Below are 22,976 nucleotides of genomic sequence, written 5' to 3'. Positions count from 1 at the left end.
AGTAACTAATTATTCCTTCAGCACTGTGGAAATCAATACCCCAAAATGGCCTCAAGTGGGCATACTGATCGGCTGGTTGATCGGATGCACCGATCGGATCGGATCGGTGAATTTACCTTTTGATTTAAACCACCGATTATCGCCGATCACGCTTTGATCGGCCCGATCCGATCCATTGCCGATTGATCGGTAACATCTCTACTCGCAACGCAAGGCATTGTGAGCATGTAGATCTGCTATTTTCACAATTTCTGCCTCTAGTATTTGACAATTTGGCCAATGTTTAATTTGTCATTTTAGGGGTATTAAAAAGTCCTTAAATTGTCACTTAAGAAAAGTACAGATACCCTCTATACACTTAAACTTTATGTTGTTTTTTTTTACTTGTTGAGTGAGAAAACAATGTTGCACATTAAGTTAATCATCAGGGGACCCCCCAAAATAATTTAGGGACCCCCCTGGGGGTCCCGACCCACAGGTTTAGAACCACTGCGCTAACACATGGCAATGTCAGACTGATGATGTTGATTCACTCACATGTTCCTCCACAGTAGCTGGCATACCAGGCTAAATCGACACAGCCTCAAGGCGCAAGCTAAGACCATGCGCTGTAAAAATAAGGCCCCTGGTCTTATTAGTAATTTGTATGAATTTATGAATTGGTGGGGAAATAACCACAACGCAGCAAGCCTATTGCCTGGTTAGAGGCATGAACAGATACTGTACATGCTAGCTGAATGACTGGATGCATCATAGACTAATGGGTGGATGCATGGGTGGATGGATTCATTGATGAATGGGCGATGGAGGATTTTTTGATCTTGTGTGTACGCATGTGTGTGCCAGTCAGTCAGTCGGTAGCTTTCTAGGTCGGTCTGTCCACTGATGTGTGCACTAATGCATGTCACTGTATGTGAGTGTGATGATCTTCTACATGGCCATCATGACTACTATACACTAGTGCTACTACTGCACTTCTACACTGAAATCAATAGAAAACGACAGTCTCTTATTTAAAGTGATCCCTGACTAATACGACAAATATGTCTTAATACATTATAATTGTCCTCTATAACTACAATGTAAAATTAAAAACACCTTAAATATTTTATTTCTTCTAGAAATAGCTAATCTTTCACTCTGGGAAATGCCTGTCGCAAGTTGATGATGTCATAAATGTCATGTGTCATTTTTATGGCATGCATGTGCAAAAAAACAAAACACAAACACATTTGAAATATTGATTTGATGCTCATATTAACCATAGGAAGTATTACGTTTGTTTTTATTTTCACATGCATGCCATAAATTCCATAGGGATAGATCACACTTGACATTTATGACATCATCAACTTGCGACGGGCATTTCCCCTATTGAGTGAAAGATTCGCTATTTCTAGAAGAAATAAAATAATTGAGGTGTTTTTAATTTTACATTGTAGTTATAGAGGACAATTATAATGTATTAAGGCATATTTGTCGTATTAGTCAGGGATCACTTTAAAGCATATATTTAATTGGCACATAATGAACATGCAAATGCCAAGGACATTTGGACAATCTGAGGCACTAACACACGACACACACGCTCGAGAACAAAGGATAATTATATCTTCAAGTTCTTCCATTTCCCGGTATCGTTTGCATTCGTATCTGGGAAACCAAGGACTCTGAGGCAGATGGCGTGTAGAATGTCACTTGTCTCACCATGATGATCTTCTGAAGACAAGAGCCTAGCTACTTTGCATATTAACTTGCAGAGAAGTAGCAGCATCGAGAGGATAACCTGGTTAAACCCCCTGCCGTTGGGATTGGTTTCAAATATAAATACTATATATTTGGATTACAATACGTATTTGAATTTACATCTGGATTACAAATGATTGGTGGTCAGTTTCATGTACTCTACTGTTCCATTCATGGAAAGAGTATCTTGATCAAAATGAAGTTGTGTGTGTGTGTGTGTGTGTGTGTGTGTGTGTGTGTGTGTGTGTGTGTGTGTGTGTGTGTGTGTGTGTGTGTGTGTGTGTGTGTGTGTGTGTGTGTGTGTGTGTGTGTGTGTGTGTGTGTGTGTGTGTGAGAGAGAGATTTAAGCAGTGGTTTCCGGAGATTAAAACAGGGCTTACATACAGACAGTATGCAGCCTGCTTCAGACCTATGGTCTGCTGTGCTGATGCTCTGGCCTACAGGCTAAATGGGGAAATCACATTCTGTTCACTCAGACAATCTGTTGTGTTGTGGAATGTATAGAACATCTGGACGCTTCCAGCACCTCCTCAGGTTCCACTGTCTGCAGAGACAGAGATGGGCGGAGGAGAGAGACGGATAGAAAGCAAGTAAAGTCAGTTTGCATCATCAATAAATCATCTATATAATTTACACATTTTAGTAAATCAAATCTTTAGTAAGTTGCACCTTCTGATAATTCTACTTGATTGTTGTCGAACATGAAATGACTATTAATCCCACTAGATTTTCAACCCTTTTCATATCAAAGTCCATTTTTTATTCAGCGTTTGAGACCACCATTTGATGACATTAGCCTCTTAGACCCAATATTTAGAATAGTTTGTTGTCGTTAGATAAGATTTTGTTCACAATTCCACGCTGTATTGATGTGGTACCATAGCAGAGATAATAGGCAAACGTTGATTGAAATAACAGTTCTTCTACATTCTCAATTTTTTTTAAACTAAATTAGGTAATGCAGATGTCTGACAATGTTTTAACTCTTAAGAGAGTAAAATAGGTTTCATTTTACACGTCATGAGTTAAAGATCTATAAGGGTCCATTTGGTTACCAACTCTCCCATCATTTAGTTGGGGACCACCTGGATCCCTCTCAAGGACCACTGGTGGTCCCCGGACCACTGGTTGAGATTTGAGAACCACTGCACTAGTGTTTAACCAGCGCGAGAGTCAAAATACAGCTGGTAAGTGACCTTGCACTTGTGAGTATGGACACTCCAGCCTAGTTGACAAAATAATGGAATGAAGATACAAATGATGCAACAGTGATGTCACCATCATACGGAAATGTTGCAGACTCATGGAGGCCTTACCCACTTAATGCCCAGCCTAGTTCATCCGCTGTTGAAGACTTTATTGTATTGACATTATAAAATATTGACTCAAGCGGTAGCCATGCCCACTAGTGCATTTTCACCCCATAAGTCAACGATTATTCAAGGCTCGAATATCGTGACAGCCCTACATATCATGAAAGAAATTATATTGTAATTGAATGTTGTAAATAAACGCCTGGTTATTCATAACCTAGTTGATCAAGTGCAACATAAGATCTTGTGAGGAAAAACGGCAGTGCTTGGTTGGTTGTGTGTGTGCGTAAGTGTGTGAAAACTCTCGTCACCTCAGCCCCAGTAATTAGCCTAATTCACGACCCGCCCACTCAGCATCCCACGGGTGCTGAAGTCCCGTTTTGAAGGGGTAAATCCTACCATAGCCTATGGAGTTGGCACAGAAATCGCAAATTTAATGCAATTTCCGAATAGTAAAGTATAAAATACGGCTAGCATGATCAAGAACACAAGATACTAAACGGCACAATGCACTATAATGTACTTTACTGTTAGAAATAATGATTTGTTGGCTTTAAGTCCAGTATAGTTTCCCCTTCTAAATTGAAGTCAGCACCCGGGGAAAACTGAGAAACGGAAGTAGGTGGGCGGGCCGTGAATTAGGCTAATTGTCATGAATGAATATGCACGGCACGCACATCTGTGTGGGGTGAGGAAGGGGTTTAGAGTGCTGGAATGGCCAATGGCAAATAATGAGAGAGCAATCTGTGTCACGAACAGCCATAGGCGTAACCAAGCTTAGATGCTTTCACACAAGTCTCCTGGGATTAGATGTTAGAAGTTAGACTTGTGGAGTCAACTCAGGCTGAATGTTTCTCTATGCTGGAAGGCAAATGCTCTCGCTGCCCTCTCTGATTGACAGTCACACATAGATGATAATATATTCCTAGAGTTTGAGGGCGTGAAGATTCATTCCAGCAGGTACAAGTTTAGGAACCAAATGTCACTATATCAGTGGTGCTCCCAAAATTCAATGTATTTGACCGCTGACCCCCCCCCCCCCCCCCCCACCCCCCCTCCCTTGTATATCTGCTATTTTTGCCAAAGAAATCTAAAATGACACTTTCCCAACAAAAAGGGTCAACTAGCCACAAGAACACTGGCTTTTACTGCTTTTTATTTCGCCATGCACTGCTCGTTCCAGTGGCGAATAGTTGCGTCATCAGCGAACAATCCCTATAGGTGGAGTTAACGAAAGGGCCTTTCTTTTCTTTTTTTTCTTTTTTATCCCACGATTTTGTAACCCATTTTTCACCCGATGTCAATTATCTTCTGTGTGTAGTTTGCATGTTCTCCCTGTGTCTCCTAGGGTAGGTAGTACCCTCACAACTGGTCTCTATACTGCATCCCCCTGGTCAGCCGGGGCGCCTGATGGAGCGGGGAAAGGAACATGTGCTCTCCCCAGGTTGGCAGAGAGAGAGTAGCGACCAGGATTACACTTAGCAATTGGCACTGGGTGAAAAAAATGGGTGGGATAATGCTATTTGGGAACTGCCGGGGTCAACTCTTGGTCACAAGGATGCGGTTGAAATTGTTGACACTGTAGCAAAGATGATAGCAGTGTAGCTTATGGTTATGCTCTCATTTGAAGCAAGTGAATGAATGAAAGATTAAATGAATGATTTATTGATTGAAATGGTGTCTTCTTGTATGGATCTCTCAGGTCCTTAGGAGTGTCAATAATACATGGTCTGAAACATTTCATACTGTAGCTTTTATCACTAAGAGCGAACATAAAGAGACCAATGATGCAACGGATAGACGTCATGGCTGTACAGTATTTAAAGGGATCCCTGGCTAATACAACTAATATGCATTAATACATTATAATTGTCCTCTATAACTACAATGTAAAATTTAAAACACCTTAAATATTTAGTTTTTTCTAGAAATAGCTAATCTTTCACTCAATAGGGGAAATGCCTGTCGCAAGTTGATGATGTCATAAAACCATGTGTGATCTGGCATGCATGTGAAAATAAAAACAAACGTATTACTTCCTATGGTTAATATGAACATCAAATCAATATCAAATGCGAGTCTTTTTTTCTTTTTGCACATGCATGCCATAAATTCCATAGGGTATAGACCACATATGGTTTGATGATATCATCAACTTGCGACGGGCATTTCCCCTATTGAGTGAAAAATTAGCTATTTCTAGAAGAAATAAATTATAAGAGGACAATTATAATGTACTGTATTAAGACATATTTGTCGTATTGGCCTGGGATCCTTTTAACATTATCATCAAAAAGGGATATATTGTACATGTGGTTTGAGTTGTATATCACAACTTTAACCATATTTCTTCACCACTTAACAATTAGGTGTAGTAGAGTAGTTCTGATGTTTGGTGTTCAACACTAGAGACCCAGGCTTGAATCTTGGGTGTTACATAAGCATAGATTAGCTAGAGGATGACGAAATAGAGGGAGATGATGATAAGATACATTCAAATTAATAAAATAATTATAAAATAATCAATTATTTCGTTGCATCAAATTTGTTTTAGCTTACGCTCTGATATTTTGTTGTTTTTCGGGAAAAAGAACGAGAAAAAGAAAAAGGAGGGAGGAAGGGAGGAGTAATTAAACATTAAAGAAGCATGTCAAAGAGAACATAAAAAATATATCTACATAAATGAAGGTACTGTACACGACGACAACACCAGCAGATACAGTATACATGAGATTAAACATAAGGTGTGAAAGTGGTAACGCATCGGTAGGTCCACATAGTGGCAGCAGGTATACTGTATGTGTGAATGCATTTCACCAAAGAAATCTACATAGGGCAGAAACTTAACATAAAATACACATTGCCGGTCCACAGGGAAAGTAAAGTTTGCTCAGAGGAACATATGGTCTCTATCGGGTGGAAACCTCATATGTCCAAATTCCAAAACTTACTTTTCAGCATTCAAATAAAAGAAATTGCAAAAGTAGCAGATCTACAGGCACAAAACACGTCGATTCGCGCAACGCTTCGAGCTTGCAGATCTGCTTTTGTGTAACGATGTAGTATGATCGAGTAGGGCATTAATTTACGAAAAAACACCACAATGTTAATTTGGAGATAAGAGGTTTCTACCAGACTGCAGTGAGATATCCACATGAAGGGAGGAAAACGGTCTGTTTCAATTAAAGTGTTCCAGTTGACAGGCTAGCCTGGTGACCGGCGGTGACCGCTCTACTGGATTCAATTTGGGTTGTTTACTGTTTTTAATCAATTAGCCACTGAAAGAAACCTCTTCAGAGTTCAGACTCCACCTTAGTCCAGTGGTTCTCAACCTGTGGGTCGGGACTCCCAGGGGGGTCCCCAAATTATTTTGGGAGGTCCCCAGATGATTAACTCAATGTGCAACATTGTTTTCTCTCTCAACAGTAAACAAACCAACATCAAGTTTATGTTCATAGAGGGTATCTGCACATTTCTAAAACGCCAATTTAAGTAGTTTTTAATACCTAAAATGGCAAATTAAACGTTGGCCAAATAGTCAAATATTAGAGGCAGAAATTGTGAAACTAGCAGATCTACACAACGCCTCGCAACGCGAGGCGTTGTGAGCATGTAGATCTGCTATTTTCACAATAGAACGTGTTATACAAAATGTAATGCCTCGACTCTTAGTGCTCCTCAGGGTGAGGGGTCCCCAGTTAAAATATGATTATTTTGGGGGTCGCGGCCTGAAAATGTTGAGAACCACTGCCCGTAGCACTTGCTGTAGGACTTGCCCTATAGTCTTGACAACCTTGCAGGCTTATGCAAAGGCTAAAATGTATGAAGACAGATGCCAGGTCATTTGTAGACGTGGCAGGCATCCTATCCTATGTGTGTATGGTTAAATTCAATGTACAGATTATAGATTATATATATATTTTTATATTATACTGTACCTTAGACTGATCACCAGGTATTTTGTTTACCGATGATCCTAGATTACTATTTCTATGCATTACCTCGTGTTTTCCTTGCTTACTGCAAATCGCTCTGGATTAAGAGCATCTGCTAAATGCCTAAATTGTAAATGGAAAGACACAACATGTCCAGTACTACAACCATATCCAAAGGGGTGAAGTGTGCTTGCTAGTGAGAGGGGAGAGGACAGTGGTAGAGAGAGAGAGAGAGAGGGGGGGATTAGTATTGTTCAGTGGGTTAATCTGGTGTAGTAAACAGCAATAATCTGAGGCCCTGTTGGACGCCACTGTCCTGGGGCCAACAACACAGACGCTGTTCTGACAGATGGCAACACAAACACACACACACACACACACACACACACACACACACACACACACACACACACACACACACACACACACACACACACACACACACGATTACAGATACAATATACACATAGAAAGTCACTTACACTTTAACACATTTTGGAAGGTGTAAACACAACAATGAAATATCATAACACAACACACACACACTCCTGCGTAAGTAGGGATGGGACGACAATCGCTAGTATCGTTTATAGTGATAAAAAACACTCACACATTTTATTGTGGAGATTTAATTTATCGTGAAATTGTCCTCCGTCATGCACTGGGATGGATCAATTCACCTTTTATTTGCCGAGCTGCATATCTGCTACTATTTAAACCCTCTATGATTGGTAAAACGGGCCTGTAAATAGGTATTTTTTTTCACTCTCTACCAAATCTCTTTGCCAAAAAATAGCCGGTCTACAACCTCACAATGCGTTGCGTTGCATTGTGTTGTGAGAGCCTTCGTCAGAAGCTCTTAGCCGAAACGCGTAAGCCTTCCTTTATGGTGTGTGCCAATAAATAAGTGGAAATGTGAGTACTTTGTCCTCCTGATTTAGAAATTGGGGATGTGCTACCTTTTTGGAATTCAATTCCTAATTTTTATGTAAATTTGACTTTAGGTCTAGCACTCCACTGAGAAAACCATTGCTGATGCGCACCTTCTTTTTCTTATATACCGGTACATGCTCCTATTGGAAAATCGAACCTCTGTTCGAAGTGGAGCTGTGTGTGTGTGTGTGTGTGTGTGTGTGTGTGTGTGTGTGTGTGTGTGTGTGTGTGTGTGTGTGTGTGTGTGTGTGTGTGTGTGTATTGCAGTTGATGCTCAGGGCAGGCTAGACTCAACAGCACCTCTCTGGTCACCCAGGGTTACTACATACAGGCTACATACAGACCCACCCACCCACCCACATACCCACATACCCACCCACATACCTACACACACGGCCACGTATAGGGGAGCTTGTGTTCCACACAGCTCCAAAAACACATACAGTATTTACACAGAACAAATACACATACTCTAACTACAGGGGTCTTCAACAGCCGGTCCGGGACCCCTAGGGGGGTCCGGGACCCCTAGGGGGTACTCAGAGTTACGGCAGGGGACCTTCAAATCTTTGATAGGAAAAAAAATCTCCTTTTTTATATTAACCACTTGAACCCTAATATCCATATTCTGAGAACTTTGACCAAAAATAGCTAATCTACAAGCTCACAACGCCTCGTGCTGCGAGGTGTTGTGAGCTTGTAGATCGTCTATTTCAGGAAAAAAGAGCACACTAAGTACAGAGTGAAAGTTTTAGTTTATTAAGTATTGACGGTTCAAGTGGTTACATAACACAAATTGACATGAATCCAAAATACACTGATGATTGTGCTGTCAAACGATGAAACTATATGGATTGGAATCTGGGGGTCCCTGCTTCATCTCTCTCTCAGCTAAGGGGTCCTTGGCCTGAAAACGTTGAAGACCCCGCTCTACTATACACACACACTGTAATATATACACGCGCAAACAAACAAACAGAAATCTAAAACAGCCTGATGTGTCTAAAGTGAGAGGCGGAGCCATACTGTAGTACAGTATGATGATTACAGCAGGATGACAGCATGTCACCATTGAGCCCTTCACTCTGCCAGGCCAGGGCCTTTATCTGGCCAGACAGAATTACACTGAAACGCTACACAGCCTCAGTCCTCAAATCAGCCTGAAACCTCCCTGCCCCAGACTAATACTCATTAATAGCTTTTACAGAATACATGCTCCTCCTCAGTCTCTCTGCCATAGCTCATTACCACCCCGTGACCTACACTCTGTTGTGCATGGATTTACATGCACAAAACCTTCGTTTTTTTATGTTCATATAAACCGTTGCTGTGGAGTTGAGGAACTAAATGTTCTGTCCAAATTCACAGTTTAATTTTTTTTTAAATCTCTTAAAAGTGTAATTCTCCAATTTAATCATCATCTCAATTCCCCTCGAACAATGAACTACAAATCGGTCCCCGTTGCTGCTAACAAGTACCTGCTTATTGGTCTTAGAGAGGGCATAGACAGCCACCTGTGTCATCATACACACGGAGTTGCCAGCTGCTTCTTTTTACATGACAGCGAGGAGTTTCACCAGTTCCAACCAACCAGGAGTATAGTGCAGCGGCAAAGAACAAAACCCCTGTGAGCTTCCAACCGGCGAACATGGCCAATTTGCCCTTTGCCAACTTAAGTGTGGAGTAAGCAATCAGTCCAAAGTAGAGGGCGGGTAATAATAATGGCCCATTTGATAATGGTTTTCATTATATATTTGTTTTGGGCTTTTTTTATCACCAAAAATGCTGCTGGTTTAAAGCTTTACAGGTGCATACTGTAGCTTGGACAATGTGTCAAAAAGGAAACAGAAAGAAGTGACATACTGTACTTTTGTTCATATAAAATTGTGTTGTTTAATAGCAGAAACAGCAGATCTACGACCTCACAATGTGTCACAATGCAACACTTTGTGTGTGAGCTTATAGATCGGCTATTTCCATTATTTTGTCCAGCGATTTAGTGATAGGCTGATATTTTCTTGGGTGTTTGTCATGGATTGCAAGATGCATGCTGGCCTGGGAGACGGAGAGAGATGCATTCGTCTTGCACATGTACGGTACACATGTAGCCCAAGATGTACCTGACATGTTATTATAGATATATACAATAATAGTTAGTCCTGTGTCCCCATGGAGGAGGGCCGCGGCCCCTCAAGTGACGCAGGTGAAATGCCGACGATACGGAGCGCCTGGAGGTAGCACCTAAACCAGACCCACCGGAGGCCTCCATAGAGGTCCGCATTTCTGATGGGGTCTGCCCAATGTGCCCATGTTACCTTAAGTGCCGTTTGTAGCATTCTTCTGTAGGCGCCATCCTTGGTGTTGTCCTGCTGTACTTGTGAGAAGCATCCATGTCTTGGCCTCGTACAGCAGTACTGATTCCACTGTAGCCACGAACAGCCGCCTGCTGAGGTCATCTCCCATGTCACCCTCTGCTCATCCCATACACTGTATTATTCCATGCAAGTGCCCTGCCCTAATGATGAATGTCCCATGATGCAATTTAATTAGCATCATGTGATGCATTTCTTTAATTATCTCCAAGAGTCATTGTATCACAAACTTTGAGCGGTGCCTGCTGCTCCAACATTTGGCAGAGTGTGTATGAGTAAGTCCTGTGTGTATGTCCAATGTCTGTGTGTCCGTATGAGTACGGCATACGGCAATCCAGCTGCAACCACCCAGCGGTGCTGTTGAGCAGCCTGCCCTGCTCAGTTCACATGGGTGTGATTTTTCTCTTCATACAGTATATGCAAACATATGTGCTTCCCTCTGTCCCTCTGTCTTTTCCTTTTCTCTCTCAGTCCCTCTACTCTCTCACCTCTCAGCCCCAGTCTGCCCAGTCCTTTCGTCTCCCCCTCGTAGACAAAGTCAAATCTGTTTCTGTGTACCCCCCCCCCCCCCCTCCACCAGCTGTCTGAGACTCTGAGTGGCAGCCAGCGCTCTTGAGACAAGTCTGTCATATGTAGTAATGATACTTCTAATCAGAGTGCCTCAATATGGCCTCTCAGCAGAGGGTTGAGTCTATGTTTGGAGCTCAATCAATCTAGATGTTACTGATTATGGAAGAAATCAGAGCTCCCCTTGGAACATAATATAGTCTGTGCTGGCAAAGGTAGTGTATTAACAGGGTCTCTGAGATAGGGCTGTCACGATTATGGCGATGAAGACAAAAAAAAAACATTATTGCATAACCGGGTGGGGCATGAATTCCCAACTTCATCGTTCCTGATACCGTTCACTTGCAACGTGAATTACGTGATCCCAGAGGAATTGCTCTGGACACATTACATTTTTTGCTATGATCATGGTGTGAAGTAATTATGTTCCTTGAAGGGTAGGCAGAACAGTTTTGTGTGTTCTTTCTTGCATAGATTTAATGCTGTTTTTCTTCTACTTTACTAAAGGATCTTATCAGGAGCATCGTGACCATCTAAAATGATGAAAATATTTCCATGAAAAACTATAGTGGTGGTAAATAATCAGAAAAAGATGTTAGCAAGTTGTTTTCACCGTGTACTGTAGCTTTAGAAACTCTATGTAACTCAATGTAACCTTGGTTACACTGCCAGTGGTTCTCGTAATCTTCTAATGTAATGTAATCTTCTGTAACCTTCTTCTGATCAGTGTTTGTATCTACAGTATTATGTATTGCACTTTTTGTGCAAATCCAAATAAAATAATTCATGTGTGTGTGTGTGTGTGTGTGTGTGTGTGTGTGTGTGTGTGTGTGTGTGTGTGTGTGTGTGTGTGTGTGTGTGTGTGTGTGTGTGTGTGTGTGTGTGTGTGTGTGTGTGTGTGTGTGTGTGTGTTGCAGTATGGACGGTCTGACAGCTACCGCGTGGCAACCACGACGGACAAGGATGAGAAGGAGTCGCCTTCCAAGAAGAAACAGGGCAAGGACCTGGACGACCTCAAGAAGGAGGTCCCATTGGTATGTACTGTACTCCACTGCCTGGCTCCTCTGACTGGAACTAGGCTTACTTGGGATCCTTTAGGATTTTAACGATTCCGGTCCCTTAACGATTCCCTCTTAACACTCCGATTCCTTAACGGTTCCCTTTAACGATTCCTATAGCGGGTTCCAAATGAAACCGTACATGACTGTAACTCAGAGGGTGTACAAATGGAACCAAAAGACCCTTACAGGTACAGGTTGAGAACCACTGGTATAGTAATTGTATAGCAGACGTGAAGTCCACATACCAGCTCAGTGTGATTTAAAAAAAAAAAAAAAAGTTTTCCTGAAATGGTTACAAATGTGACTAACTCCAGTACCTCAATGTTGGATCCATTTTCTACAATTCCTCTGGTTACGGATTCCCAACCCTAACTGAAACTTGAGTGTACAGAATGGGGATACATTGACAGTAGCTGATGATGGTTCTCTGCTTATTTACGCACTGATCTATGGTTCTCTGCTTATTTCCGCGCTGATCTACAAGCTCACAACGTGTCACAGCACAATGCATTTTGTGCTTATAGATCACCTATTTCCGGTGTGAGGCACAATGCGTAACCAAGTTTAAATCTGGCTTTAGTCAAACAGAACTACTACAGCTCTGTGCCAAGAGACAAACGTTAAAGTGACACAGAGCCTAAAACAAGCAGTGTTCATCACATTAACCACAGATAGGTGTAATTCACAAGCTACTCAGAGCTACCGTATATTCTCATGTTATGACAAATAACTCATGAAATAATTCATGAAATGTTGTGACCTACAGATTTTCAGTGTATACCTAGTTTTAACGAGAACTTAAAGTTGCTGTAATTGATTTGAACTAGCTCTATAATATTATGATAGCAATCATTGATATATTTAGAATGTTTGTTCATTGACAGGGGTCTCTGTGGTTTTTACTTACTATTTTGAGAGATGGGAAGACCTCCTGTTACTGAACAACAGAGCTTCAATGCTTTTTACAAAAAACATCACTTACGGTACCTTTATGCACACAGTGAATTGAAAAAGGCAAATCAGACTGATGAGGTTGTAGATGTCCTGTTTAGAGGAGCTACATATATAGAGATTTGAAGTCTGTATATCTAAATCTATTCATGTTTAGCAGACATTAAGCAGTATACTGAAATTGATGTTGGAATCAATAACGGAATAGTCTTCATTCTGAGGAAGTTGACACCATGCTAAAATATATACTATTAATGGTGTAAACAATATGGGTCAATTCCGTCAAATTGTTTATTTATTTTTTTAATTTATTTTTCATCAAACACAATGAAGTACAGTAAAGTCTTGAGAGAAAAACTGAATTCCGTAAACAGCATATACACAGCATATACCTAGCATTGATCCAGTTAACTCACCCTGTAGGGAGCTAAACAACGACATAGTGTATTAATATTGAACTGTAGTGGTGGTATAGTTGTGTGGGTTGAGGTTAATATGCCAGCGAAATATAATCCCATAGGCAGAGGGATTTCCTACTGTGTGGAGCCATGAGCTAAATATAGGTCCCTTCATACTGGGGGATATTTATACTATTAATGATTAGAAGTGGAAAAGTGTCATCTTTTGTCAACCAATTACCTTCTGTGCTTCAAAAAGTGTTATGTCGAATGTGTGCTCTCAATTCTGTCATTTATTCCCCTAAATGGAAAATATGCAGTTTGGACACTTTTTTTTCTTTTTTTTTACTAAGGCAGTCTAGACCAGTGATTCTCAAAGTGGGGTCCGTGGACCCCCAGCAGTCCTCAGGTGGATTCCAGGGGATCCCCAGAAGAAGTCAACATAGCATTCCAATAATTTTAATCATGTATCTATTTGTATGTAGGCATACCAGATCTACAAGCTCACGGCACTTCATGCTGCGCTGCAAGCTTGTCCATCTGCTATTTTTTGTCATTTTTGTTGAATTATTTTTGAAGTTTCTTAAGGGAAATGTTGTCTTCCGGGGGTCCCTGGCACTAAACATTTTCAGATGAGGGTCCTTGACCAAATACATATCAATTTGGGGGTCCTTGACACGAAGATGTTGGAGTTTGAGAACAACTGGTCTAGACTGGTGGAGTTTTACCCACAAGTGAACATTAAAATGAATGCAGTACATGAAAGTAACTGTCACTATCAGAATTATCCAACATGTCTACCATGTCTACTTTATCCTCTGGTATGCCAGAGGATAAAGGAAATGCCAAGAGTCAATTGAAGATAAAATGTGACTCACCGGTGCTCTAAAAACACATCAGAAAACCTCACAGCCTCTCTTAACGTTTTTTTTTTTCTCTCTTTTTTTAAAGGTTGTGCTTTCTAGAAAGGTTTCATATTGATTGACACAGTATTTTGTAATTACTCTATCCGTATGAAATGTCACTGAAATGTCAGAATATAATTGAGGCCTATTCATAATTATCTTTCGTTCTTTTCTCTCCACAGACGGAACACAAGATGTCCATTGAGGAGGTTTGCCGGAAATACAACACTGATATCGTCCAGGTGAATTGCTCTCCTCGGCTGTGTTCTTATTCTCAAGTAGGACAGCCTTTAATTATTTCCAGGGAACAAAATGAACACCTGGCTGCCAACGGCCAATGGCGTTGGCAATGGAGACTAACTAGCCACAAAAAAAGGAGCCATCTCTGGCATTTTCATTTAAGAACTAGCTTCCATTGTCTGTCTGTTATTCTGCCTAAAGCACTACTTTTCTTCCTCAATCGGTGCATGTATGTGCGTGTGGATGTGTGTACATTCAAACTGTTAGACCCTCTCTATTTAGCGCCATTGTAGAGTTTTTATGTAGTTTATTATTCTGATTTATTTTATGATCCATCTTATGTCTTATGACCAGGGGCGTCACAAGGGGGCGAAAAGTGGGACTGAGTTACTAGGGCCCAAGGTGGAGGGGGCTTAATTATTTTATACTTTAGCTATTGAAAAATAGCAGATATACAAGCTCACAGCGCGGCACCGAGCGGTGCCGCGCTGCGAGCTTGTACCGGTAGGTCTGCTATTTTTGAAAAGTCGTGATAATGTGTGCAAAGTTTTGAATATATGTATTTTTTAAGCAAACATTTGTAACTCTTTGAGATGGGGGTCCATGGCCAAATACATATCATTTTGGGGGTCCTTCACATGAAAAGGTTTGAGCACCACTGACATAGAAACATAGGTTTTTAAAAAAAACCTTAGAAGGATTTGAAATCTTCAAAGACGTGCACAAATTGTCACGATTTTTTTCAAAAATAGCAGATCTACAAGCTCGCAGCTGTGAGCTTGTATATCTGCTATTTTTCAATAGTTAAAGCACAAATTAATGCGTAATAATACGTTCTCAGTCTAAGGGGGCCCACAGTGAATCCTTGTACCCAGGGCCCAGAATTTAGACTACTTACAACTACACCATCATTCAGATTTCACAAAGTGCTTAATAAAGTCTCACTCCTGTCTAAATACGGTACAGCATTCTATAATTACCCGTAATCTTTAATAAGATTACACTTCATCCCAATATTTGATCATCTCAGCATATTAAATCAAGTTAGAACAAGCAGTGGGTAGATATCAACATTGAAGTAAACCAACACTGATCAGGATTATCATTTGACGAGACAAAAACAAAGTCCTGCCACTTCACTCAATAGACTGTGATACCAAAAAGAACAGATCTACAAGCGAGTAATCTCTCAAGACAGCCTCAGAGTCGCTACGCTCTAGAGACAGACCGATAGGCGTCGCCCTTTCTTTGGCGATGGGTTCCCAGATTGACAAGCAAGTGACCATCCTTGTCGCAGTGCATGGAGTTGAGACCTTGTAGATCAGTTTTCACACGTCAATCATCTAGAAAAGATAGATGCCTGAGTATCGCCCATGTTGTGTTTTGCCTGGAGGTGGTCCACAGGCCCACTGTGACTCCACGACACCTGTCAATCTCAAAGACACCTGATTTATTATTTTGAATGCCAAAAATTGAATTGCATGAATCTTGATTTTAGGTAAAGAAAGAACAGTCCCTGTCGTAAAGATTGTCAGATCTGTACGGTGGTGTTTTAAACCCAGTGGTGGAAAAAGTACTCAAATGTTTTACTTACTGTAAGTAAAAGTATCAATAATGCAATGTAGAGATACTTTGTTAAAAGTAAACGTCCGGAATTCAAAATGTACTTGAGTAAAAGTACAAAAGTATTGTTATCAAAATGTACTTAAAGGGGAAGACCACCCATTTTCAATAATGAACTATGTCATTAATATACCTTAGAGGAGTTGTGTGGAAATAGAAAATAAGTTCCCCCTCTTCTGTCTTGCCTAGAACTGGAGGATTGATTTTGGGGTTTGTATTGTAAATTACAACTTGATGAAATCACACATTGTAATTTGCAATACAAACCCCAAAATCAATCCTCCAGTTCTAGGCAACACAGAAGGGGGGAACTTTTTTTCTGTTTCCACACAACTCTTATTATACACAAAGTTATATTAATGACATATTTCAATATTGAAAATGTGTGGTCTTCCCCTTTAAAGTACCAAAAGTAAAAGTACTCATTATGCAGAATGTCCCATTTCAAATGTATAAAAATCTTTTGAAAATAGCAGATCTAATAGCTCACAATACTCATCCCATGTCACCCCACAACACCTCCCTCTCTCACTCTTCACCTCTTCTTTTTCTCTCATCCCCTTGCGATTACTCTTTCTCTCTCTCACTCCTATAAACCTCCTCTCCTCCCTCTTCTCTTTTCGCTCCACCTAACCCTCTGCCCCTCCCCCTCCTCCTCCGTGTGCGTTCTTCAGGGTCTGACCAATGCCAGGGCAGCGGAGTACCTGGTCAGGGACGGCCCCAACGCCCTGACCCCGCCCCCCACCACCCCGGAGTGGGTGAAGTTCTGTCGCCAGCTGTTCGGGGGTTTCTCCATTCTCCTGTGGACCGGGGCCATCCTCTGCTTCTTGGCCTACGCCATCCAGGCCGCCACCGAGGACGAACCTGCCGGAGACAATGTAAGATGAGAGAGGGGGAGAGAGGGAGGGAGGGGGTGGGAAGGTTGGGTTGGCTGGGTGGGGAGGTAAGCACGGTGCCATCCTCCGTCCTGCTGATGCCATCCATGCGGCAACATCGTTTGAACTTGCAGATGACAATAATCTTTCTATAAATGCGACCGGCGCGAAACGTTCAGAATCTCCTTATGCGGAGCTGATTGTTGACATCAGGCTGTTCCGGAGGAAATCGGCGCAAGCGCTGACTCATTGTGACATCACATCATAAAAGGCTCTGACATCACGTACGCCACATGAGTCAATGGGCATAAATGGACACAGGCAAACAGATGGTGAAAACGGGTCCTATGACAACAGGTATAATGGAGTTTAAATTAAAGGGGGAACCGGCACTGTGTCTGCAACACAGTCGGAGGCACAAACAGATACAGAGATCTCCATATATGGGCATAAAATGGATGCAGACAGACAGATACAGATATCTCCATATATGAGCATAAATGGACACAGGCAAACAGATGGTCAATACGGGTCATACAGAGATCTCCATATATGGGCATAAAATGGACGCAGACAGACAGATAACTCCATATATGGGCATAAATGGACACACGCAAACAGATGGTCAAAACAGATCCTATGACAACAGGTATATTGGGGTTTGCATTAAAGGGCGGGGCATTCATTCCCTAATTACATTGTTCCCGAGTTGGCCAGGGCGCCGACTAGACGAAGGGCGGCCGAGCTTCTAGTAACTAGAAAGATGCAATTTGAAATTGCGAGTGTGGTTGCTGACGGTTGCTGACTATATTCTACAGTAAGCTAACTGTCATGTGAAGCTCGACCAATTGATTCCCTATTGCTTCCCACTCCCATTGATTCCCTACTGATTCCCACTCCCATTGATTCACTATACCCAAGGAGTCAATCAACAGTCTATAAACGTCTATAAACAGTCTATAAACGGTTACCCTATAAGTCTATAAAGTCTCCCTAGAACTAAAATGTGTTGCCCTGTCACGCAACTACACTAATAATAATAAATAATAACGCCTCAGGCGACATGCGACCTCACCCTAAAGGCTGAGGTCCGTCTTTTCATAGAGATCTATGATCTCTATGACATCTGACATCATACCCTTTTATGCCCATACATGAAGATCCTTGTCTGTAGAACAAGCCATAAGCGTGTTATGTGGCCGATGTGGCCTCCATATATGGGCATTCCCATATGAAGTCCTGTTACTGTAGATATAGGCTTAATATTGATGACATCAGGGAACTCCATATATGGGCATAAAAGGGATTCTGTTAGTGTGACATCACAGCGATGACAGAGCATGATGTCAGAGCGACAAACCCATAGAACCACAGTGTCAGGCGTAATAGACAGAGATACATACATACATACGGACAAGCTGTGACCGTTCACATACTAAACTGCGACCTATAGTCGCAATAATCTTTATTGTCTCCGAAGGGAAATTTTTCTGTTCAAACAAAAAACAACACAACACAAACATATCACACATATGCCCACTATGCACAGAAAAAACATCCTAGCGACAGTGGCGAGGCAGTTTGTTTAGTGCAGCGATTGCTGAGGGGACAAACCCCCTGTAAAAACCGAACCTTTTGCCACTTCAAAGTTCTGCATCTTCGCCCCGATGGCATAAGGTCGAAGTAGCGATACAGAGGATGATCAGTGTCATTTATTATTGAGAGTGTTAAGCGTGTGATGGCCTTATTGTTCATATTTTTTCGACAAGTGATGAAAAGAGAGCGAGGCTAGCAATAGCGTGGTATCAGTGACCGCATGGCCTCAGCTGAGCTGCAGCGGCCAGACAGGACCCTTCTCAGGCTGACAGATAGCATCGTGTCAGTGTCTCTCTTGGTTCTGCCACGGGGGGAGCATCACTCACAGCAGGGTGAGAGCAAAGGTTTATAGGTTGTTGGCGTTGTTCAGTGCCGGGTCAACACGTACAGTAGTGCTCAAAGTCTTGAGGCTAAACAGCTCTGACACATACAGCGAGGATGGGACAAAGTGACAATCTGACAGAGACAGGCCATAGGGCTGGACTCTGGGAAAACACGCAGACCAAGCGAGGACACAGTTGCCAGAGTCAAAGACATACTAGTCATTTATACTTTGTTGTACACAACCATGTCATCTGTTGAAAGTAACTGGTTTTCAACCAAAATCTTTCTGTTTAAAATCACTTTCAGCGAGCAACAGCGTCTTATAGTTTCATATAGATGGGTGTTTGTAGTGTGCCTTATGACGTACATACCTTATACAGCACTGTTTCCCAAACACTGGGTCGGGGCCCATTTGTGAGTCGCAGACACATTTTTATGGGTCCCTTAATTATTGTTTCCTATCCACAACTTTCCAACATCCCATTGTGCATTGCGCAGAAGGTGAGCGGCATTTCCGGCGTCGCAGCCGAGTGTGATCTACAAGCTCACAACGGTTGCATCTGCGACGCGACGTGAGCTTGTATGTCTGCTGTTAACCAGAAGTGTCCCGCAGATAATAAGTCTTGCGGAAACAGGTGGATACATTTTGTTTTTAATTATTATTATTTCAAAACATTTTCAAAAAACATTCCCCCAAAATATTTGATGCTAAATATTTGATGCAACGATTTTTCTAAGTAATTTCTTTAATAAATAAAAGAAAAATCAAAGAAATTCCTTAAATGATACAAAAAATGTCTAAAAAAGTAGTGATTATAGCTCACAACGTGATGCCAAGCGTTGTGAGCTTATAGATCTGCTGTTTTCACTTGTTTGGGTCCCAGGGCAAACGGGTCACAGGCTAAAAAGTTTGGGAACCACTGGTATACAGTATGTGGCATACTGTAAGAAGAGAATGGAACTCGCTGTGTGCTTTTGTCATATCCACACTCAACTTTGATGTGCAGATATTGTCATGTTACCTCCAAAACCAGCACAAGACAGACAGGGAGGTAAACTGTTATGCTGTTGAATCACGTCAGAATCAGAGCACACACAGCTGTCCACAGTATTTTAACAGGAACATTCTGACAGCATTTGTACTATTTCCAGAATGTACTGAAATAGCTATATCTGACATAGTGTATCTAACGCCTCTCTTTTAATGGCATGAATCAAAATTACACTCTTATCTAAAAATATATAAATTATAACATTATTGCTCTGAATGTCTCAGTAATATCTCTGTCCTGCCATCCACTCCCTATCTTTGTTCTCTCTCTCTCATGGTTTATCTGTTTTGACCTTGTTTGTTCATATCCAATGTATTTTTAGACAGTCGTGAGAGATTAAATATGAAAGCCAGATCTTTGTACACTCTTTCTCTGTAGTTGTCCGTTTCCCCCTCCTTCCTGGTTCTCGTTTTCAGAGTATTTTAAGTAATGAGATGTCACAGAACTAAATTATGACAGTAACATCTCCCTCCTCTCTCTCTCTTCTCTCCCTCTCTGTAGTTGTACCTGGGTATCGTGCTGTCAGCCGTGGTCATCATCACCGGCTGTTTCTCCTACTTCCAGGAGGCCAAGAGCTCCAAGATCATGGAGTCCTTCAAGAACATGGTGCCCCAGGTATGACAATGGCATTGGAATGAACCTACTGTAAGGCCATGCGATGCGAGAGTGCGGTCTAGTCAACACCAACTCGGGACTCCTGGATCGCTGCCCTCCACACTCTCCTATCTAGTTTCAGGGTTTTGAGCTCTACAGCGTTATTAGCTAAGCTGTCGCGCCGCAGAGCATCTACGTAGTTGGTGCGCTTCTTGCCTGTCCTGGCTTTGCCCTGGGTTGGCTTGAATAGTGTCAGTTTACTTGCCACTAGTTCCGGGTGCCTGATGCAGTGTCCTGCCAGATTCATCCTTCTCTCTCTGACTTTGTATGTGACCTGTGGTAGGTCCCTGTAGACTAGAGGACAACATTTCTGATGCAGTCTGTCAATGTGACACCTAGTGCTATTAGTAGGGAATCTACTTCATAATATCGTCGCTGTGAGGTGGAAACCTCATATGTCCAAAAGCGTTACTCACCTTTCACTTTCACAAATACCAAAATCTATGAATACAGGCATACTGAAAGCAAGTGATTAAACAGCTTGGTGACCCTGTGGTTAGTGAGGGTTGGTGAGGGTAAGTACCTGCGACATACTAGCGTTATGTCCAGGGGTGTACTTGTACATCAAGCTGCCTCACACTAAGGAAACAGGACATGCTGTGTAGGCTATGGGCCACATGGCACAGGAACCATTACAGTAGTTCCTAAGGCTACTTACTTTTATGCAAGTGATTGCATATTCGATTTGGAATCTGCACATATATTTAGGATCCATCCCTGAGTTAGATATTTTCTGATTCTACCATTTAGGATAAAAGAGGGATATTTTAATCTGCAATTTGTTTTGGAGAAACCATAGGGTTTTAGGGACCCAGCGTTTGGCAACGGGTGTATTACAGTGGGACGATAAAGACGTGCACATCTCAAAACTAAATCGGTTGGGTGCTGGATCCAAAGATACCTGGTGGAATTGAAACGGAACAATCTGCACACCCAATAGCCCTTGTTAAAAGGATTGTAATCTGCAAAAGTAGACGTTTCGAGCAATGCTGGCTCTGAAGTCTGAGATAGAGCCTTTGTTGCTCGAAATGTCACTACTTTTGCAGATTAAAATCCTTTTAACAGGAGCTAACAGGAGCTATTCGGTGTGTGGATTGTTATGTATTACAGTTCCTAGCTGATGGCTCATTGTTGTTGTCATCATTATGACTTTTAATGGTGTAGCTGATGAATTTTGTTCCTCCATAGCCCAGCACTCTCAAATGTAATGTAAATTGAACAAGCCTTGATGAATTGATTACATCCTCTTAAGTGTTTGACACAGAAGAATGGCATCTACATTCTTTGGAACTTAGCTTCTGAATTATGTCCGTTATGACGGATTTGTTCCATCTTAGCAATGGAGAGCATCTCGTTGAGCCAAAGTGGAGAGACTTTGATTACATCTAATCAGACTTTGCTCCTCTTTCTCTTACTGTTTCCCTCTCCTCTTTCACCCCTCCCTCCATCTCCAGCAAGCCCTGGTGATCCGTGAGGGGGAAAAGATGCAGATTAACGCAGAGGAGGTGGTGGGAGGAGACCTGGTGGAGGTGAAAGGAGGAGACAGGATCCCTGCTGACCTCCGCATCACCTCTTCCCATGGCTGCAAGGTGGGATCGCACATGCACACACACACTCAAGCCTGACTCACTGTGCTGCAATGCATTTAGACCAGGGGTCTAGGACCCCTTAGTCGAGAGAGAAATGAAGCACGGACCCCCACAACCTTTTCATAGATTCCATATCGTTTAATCGTTTGACAGCACAATCATCAGTGTATTTTGGATTCATGTCAATTTGTGTTTTCAGATTTTTAACCACTTGAACCGTCAATACTTAATAAACTTGACATTTCACTCTGTACTAGGTCTGCCCTTTCCCCCTCTACACCAAACCTCTTTGGCGAAAATAGCCGATCTACAAGCTGCGAGGCGTTGTTAGCTTGTAGATCTGCTATTTTTGGCTAAAGTTCTCCGAATATTGATACTAGGGTGGTTAATATAAAAAAGTTTCCATTACACAAAGATTTGGAGGACCTCCTGTAGAAACTCTGAGGACCCCCTATGAGTCCCGGACCCCCCGTTGAAGACCCTTGATTTAGACCTGTCACAATTATTCGATAATCGGACAGTCATATTTGCCCTATGCAGTTTTTGTTTACGAAGCCTAACTGTAAGGCAAACAGAAATGTTATTTGTATTCATATGTTCCAATTAAAGGTGTATTCAGTGATAATGAAAGTGGCCGGGGGTCATCTTACAGCATGGAAATGTTTAGTTTTTTATAGATTTTTACACCATTATAATGTTCTCGTTTTGACCCAATCACTGAATATCGGTAGGCCTACGTCTCCAGCTTCAGGATATGTATGATACTGATTTACTACAAGACTGTGACATTTTATGAGTTCAGTAGTTTACAATCTAGGCATTTAGCAGACATTCTTAATTCA

The 22,976-nt window shown here is 41.8% G+C and overlaps 1 protein-coding gene across 1 annotated transcript in view; it reads left to right on the top strand.

Moving 5' to 3' along the window:
* atp1a3a (ATPase Na+/K+ transporting subunit alpha 3a) overlaps window positions 1-22,976 on the top strand; it is a gene marked incomplete at both ends in the record, with an annotated part of 79,113 nt that overhangs the window by 31,823 nt on the left and 24,314 nt on the right. The window contains 6 exons of the mRNA XM_080735448.1: window positions 10,771-10,827; window positions 11,784-11,900; window positions 14,364-14,423; window positions 16,719-16,922; window positions 20,393-20,506; window positions 22,000-22,134. Of these exons, the coding sequence (XP_080591574.1) occupies window positions 10,771-10,827; window positions 11,784-11,900; window positions 14,364-14,423; window positions 16,719-16,922; window positions 20,393-20,506; window positions 22,000-22,134 (687 nt within the window). The remainder of the gene's footprint in view (window positions 1-10,770; window positions 10,828-11,783; window positions 11,901-14,363; window positions 14,424-16,718; window positions 16,923-20,392; window positions 20,507-21,999; window positions 22,135-22,976) is intronic.

Source organism: Nannobrachium achirus (genome assembly GCF_963921795.1).
Source record: "Nannobrachium achirus genome assembly, chromosome: 10".
NCBI classification, from domain to species: Eukaryota; Metazoa; Chordata; class Actinopteri; order Myctophiformes; family Myctophidae; genus Nannobrachium; species Nannobrachium achirus.
Note: the sequence above shows the minus strand (reverse complement) of the source record. Positions and strands in the feature narration are given on the sequence as shown.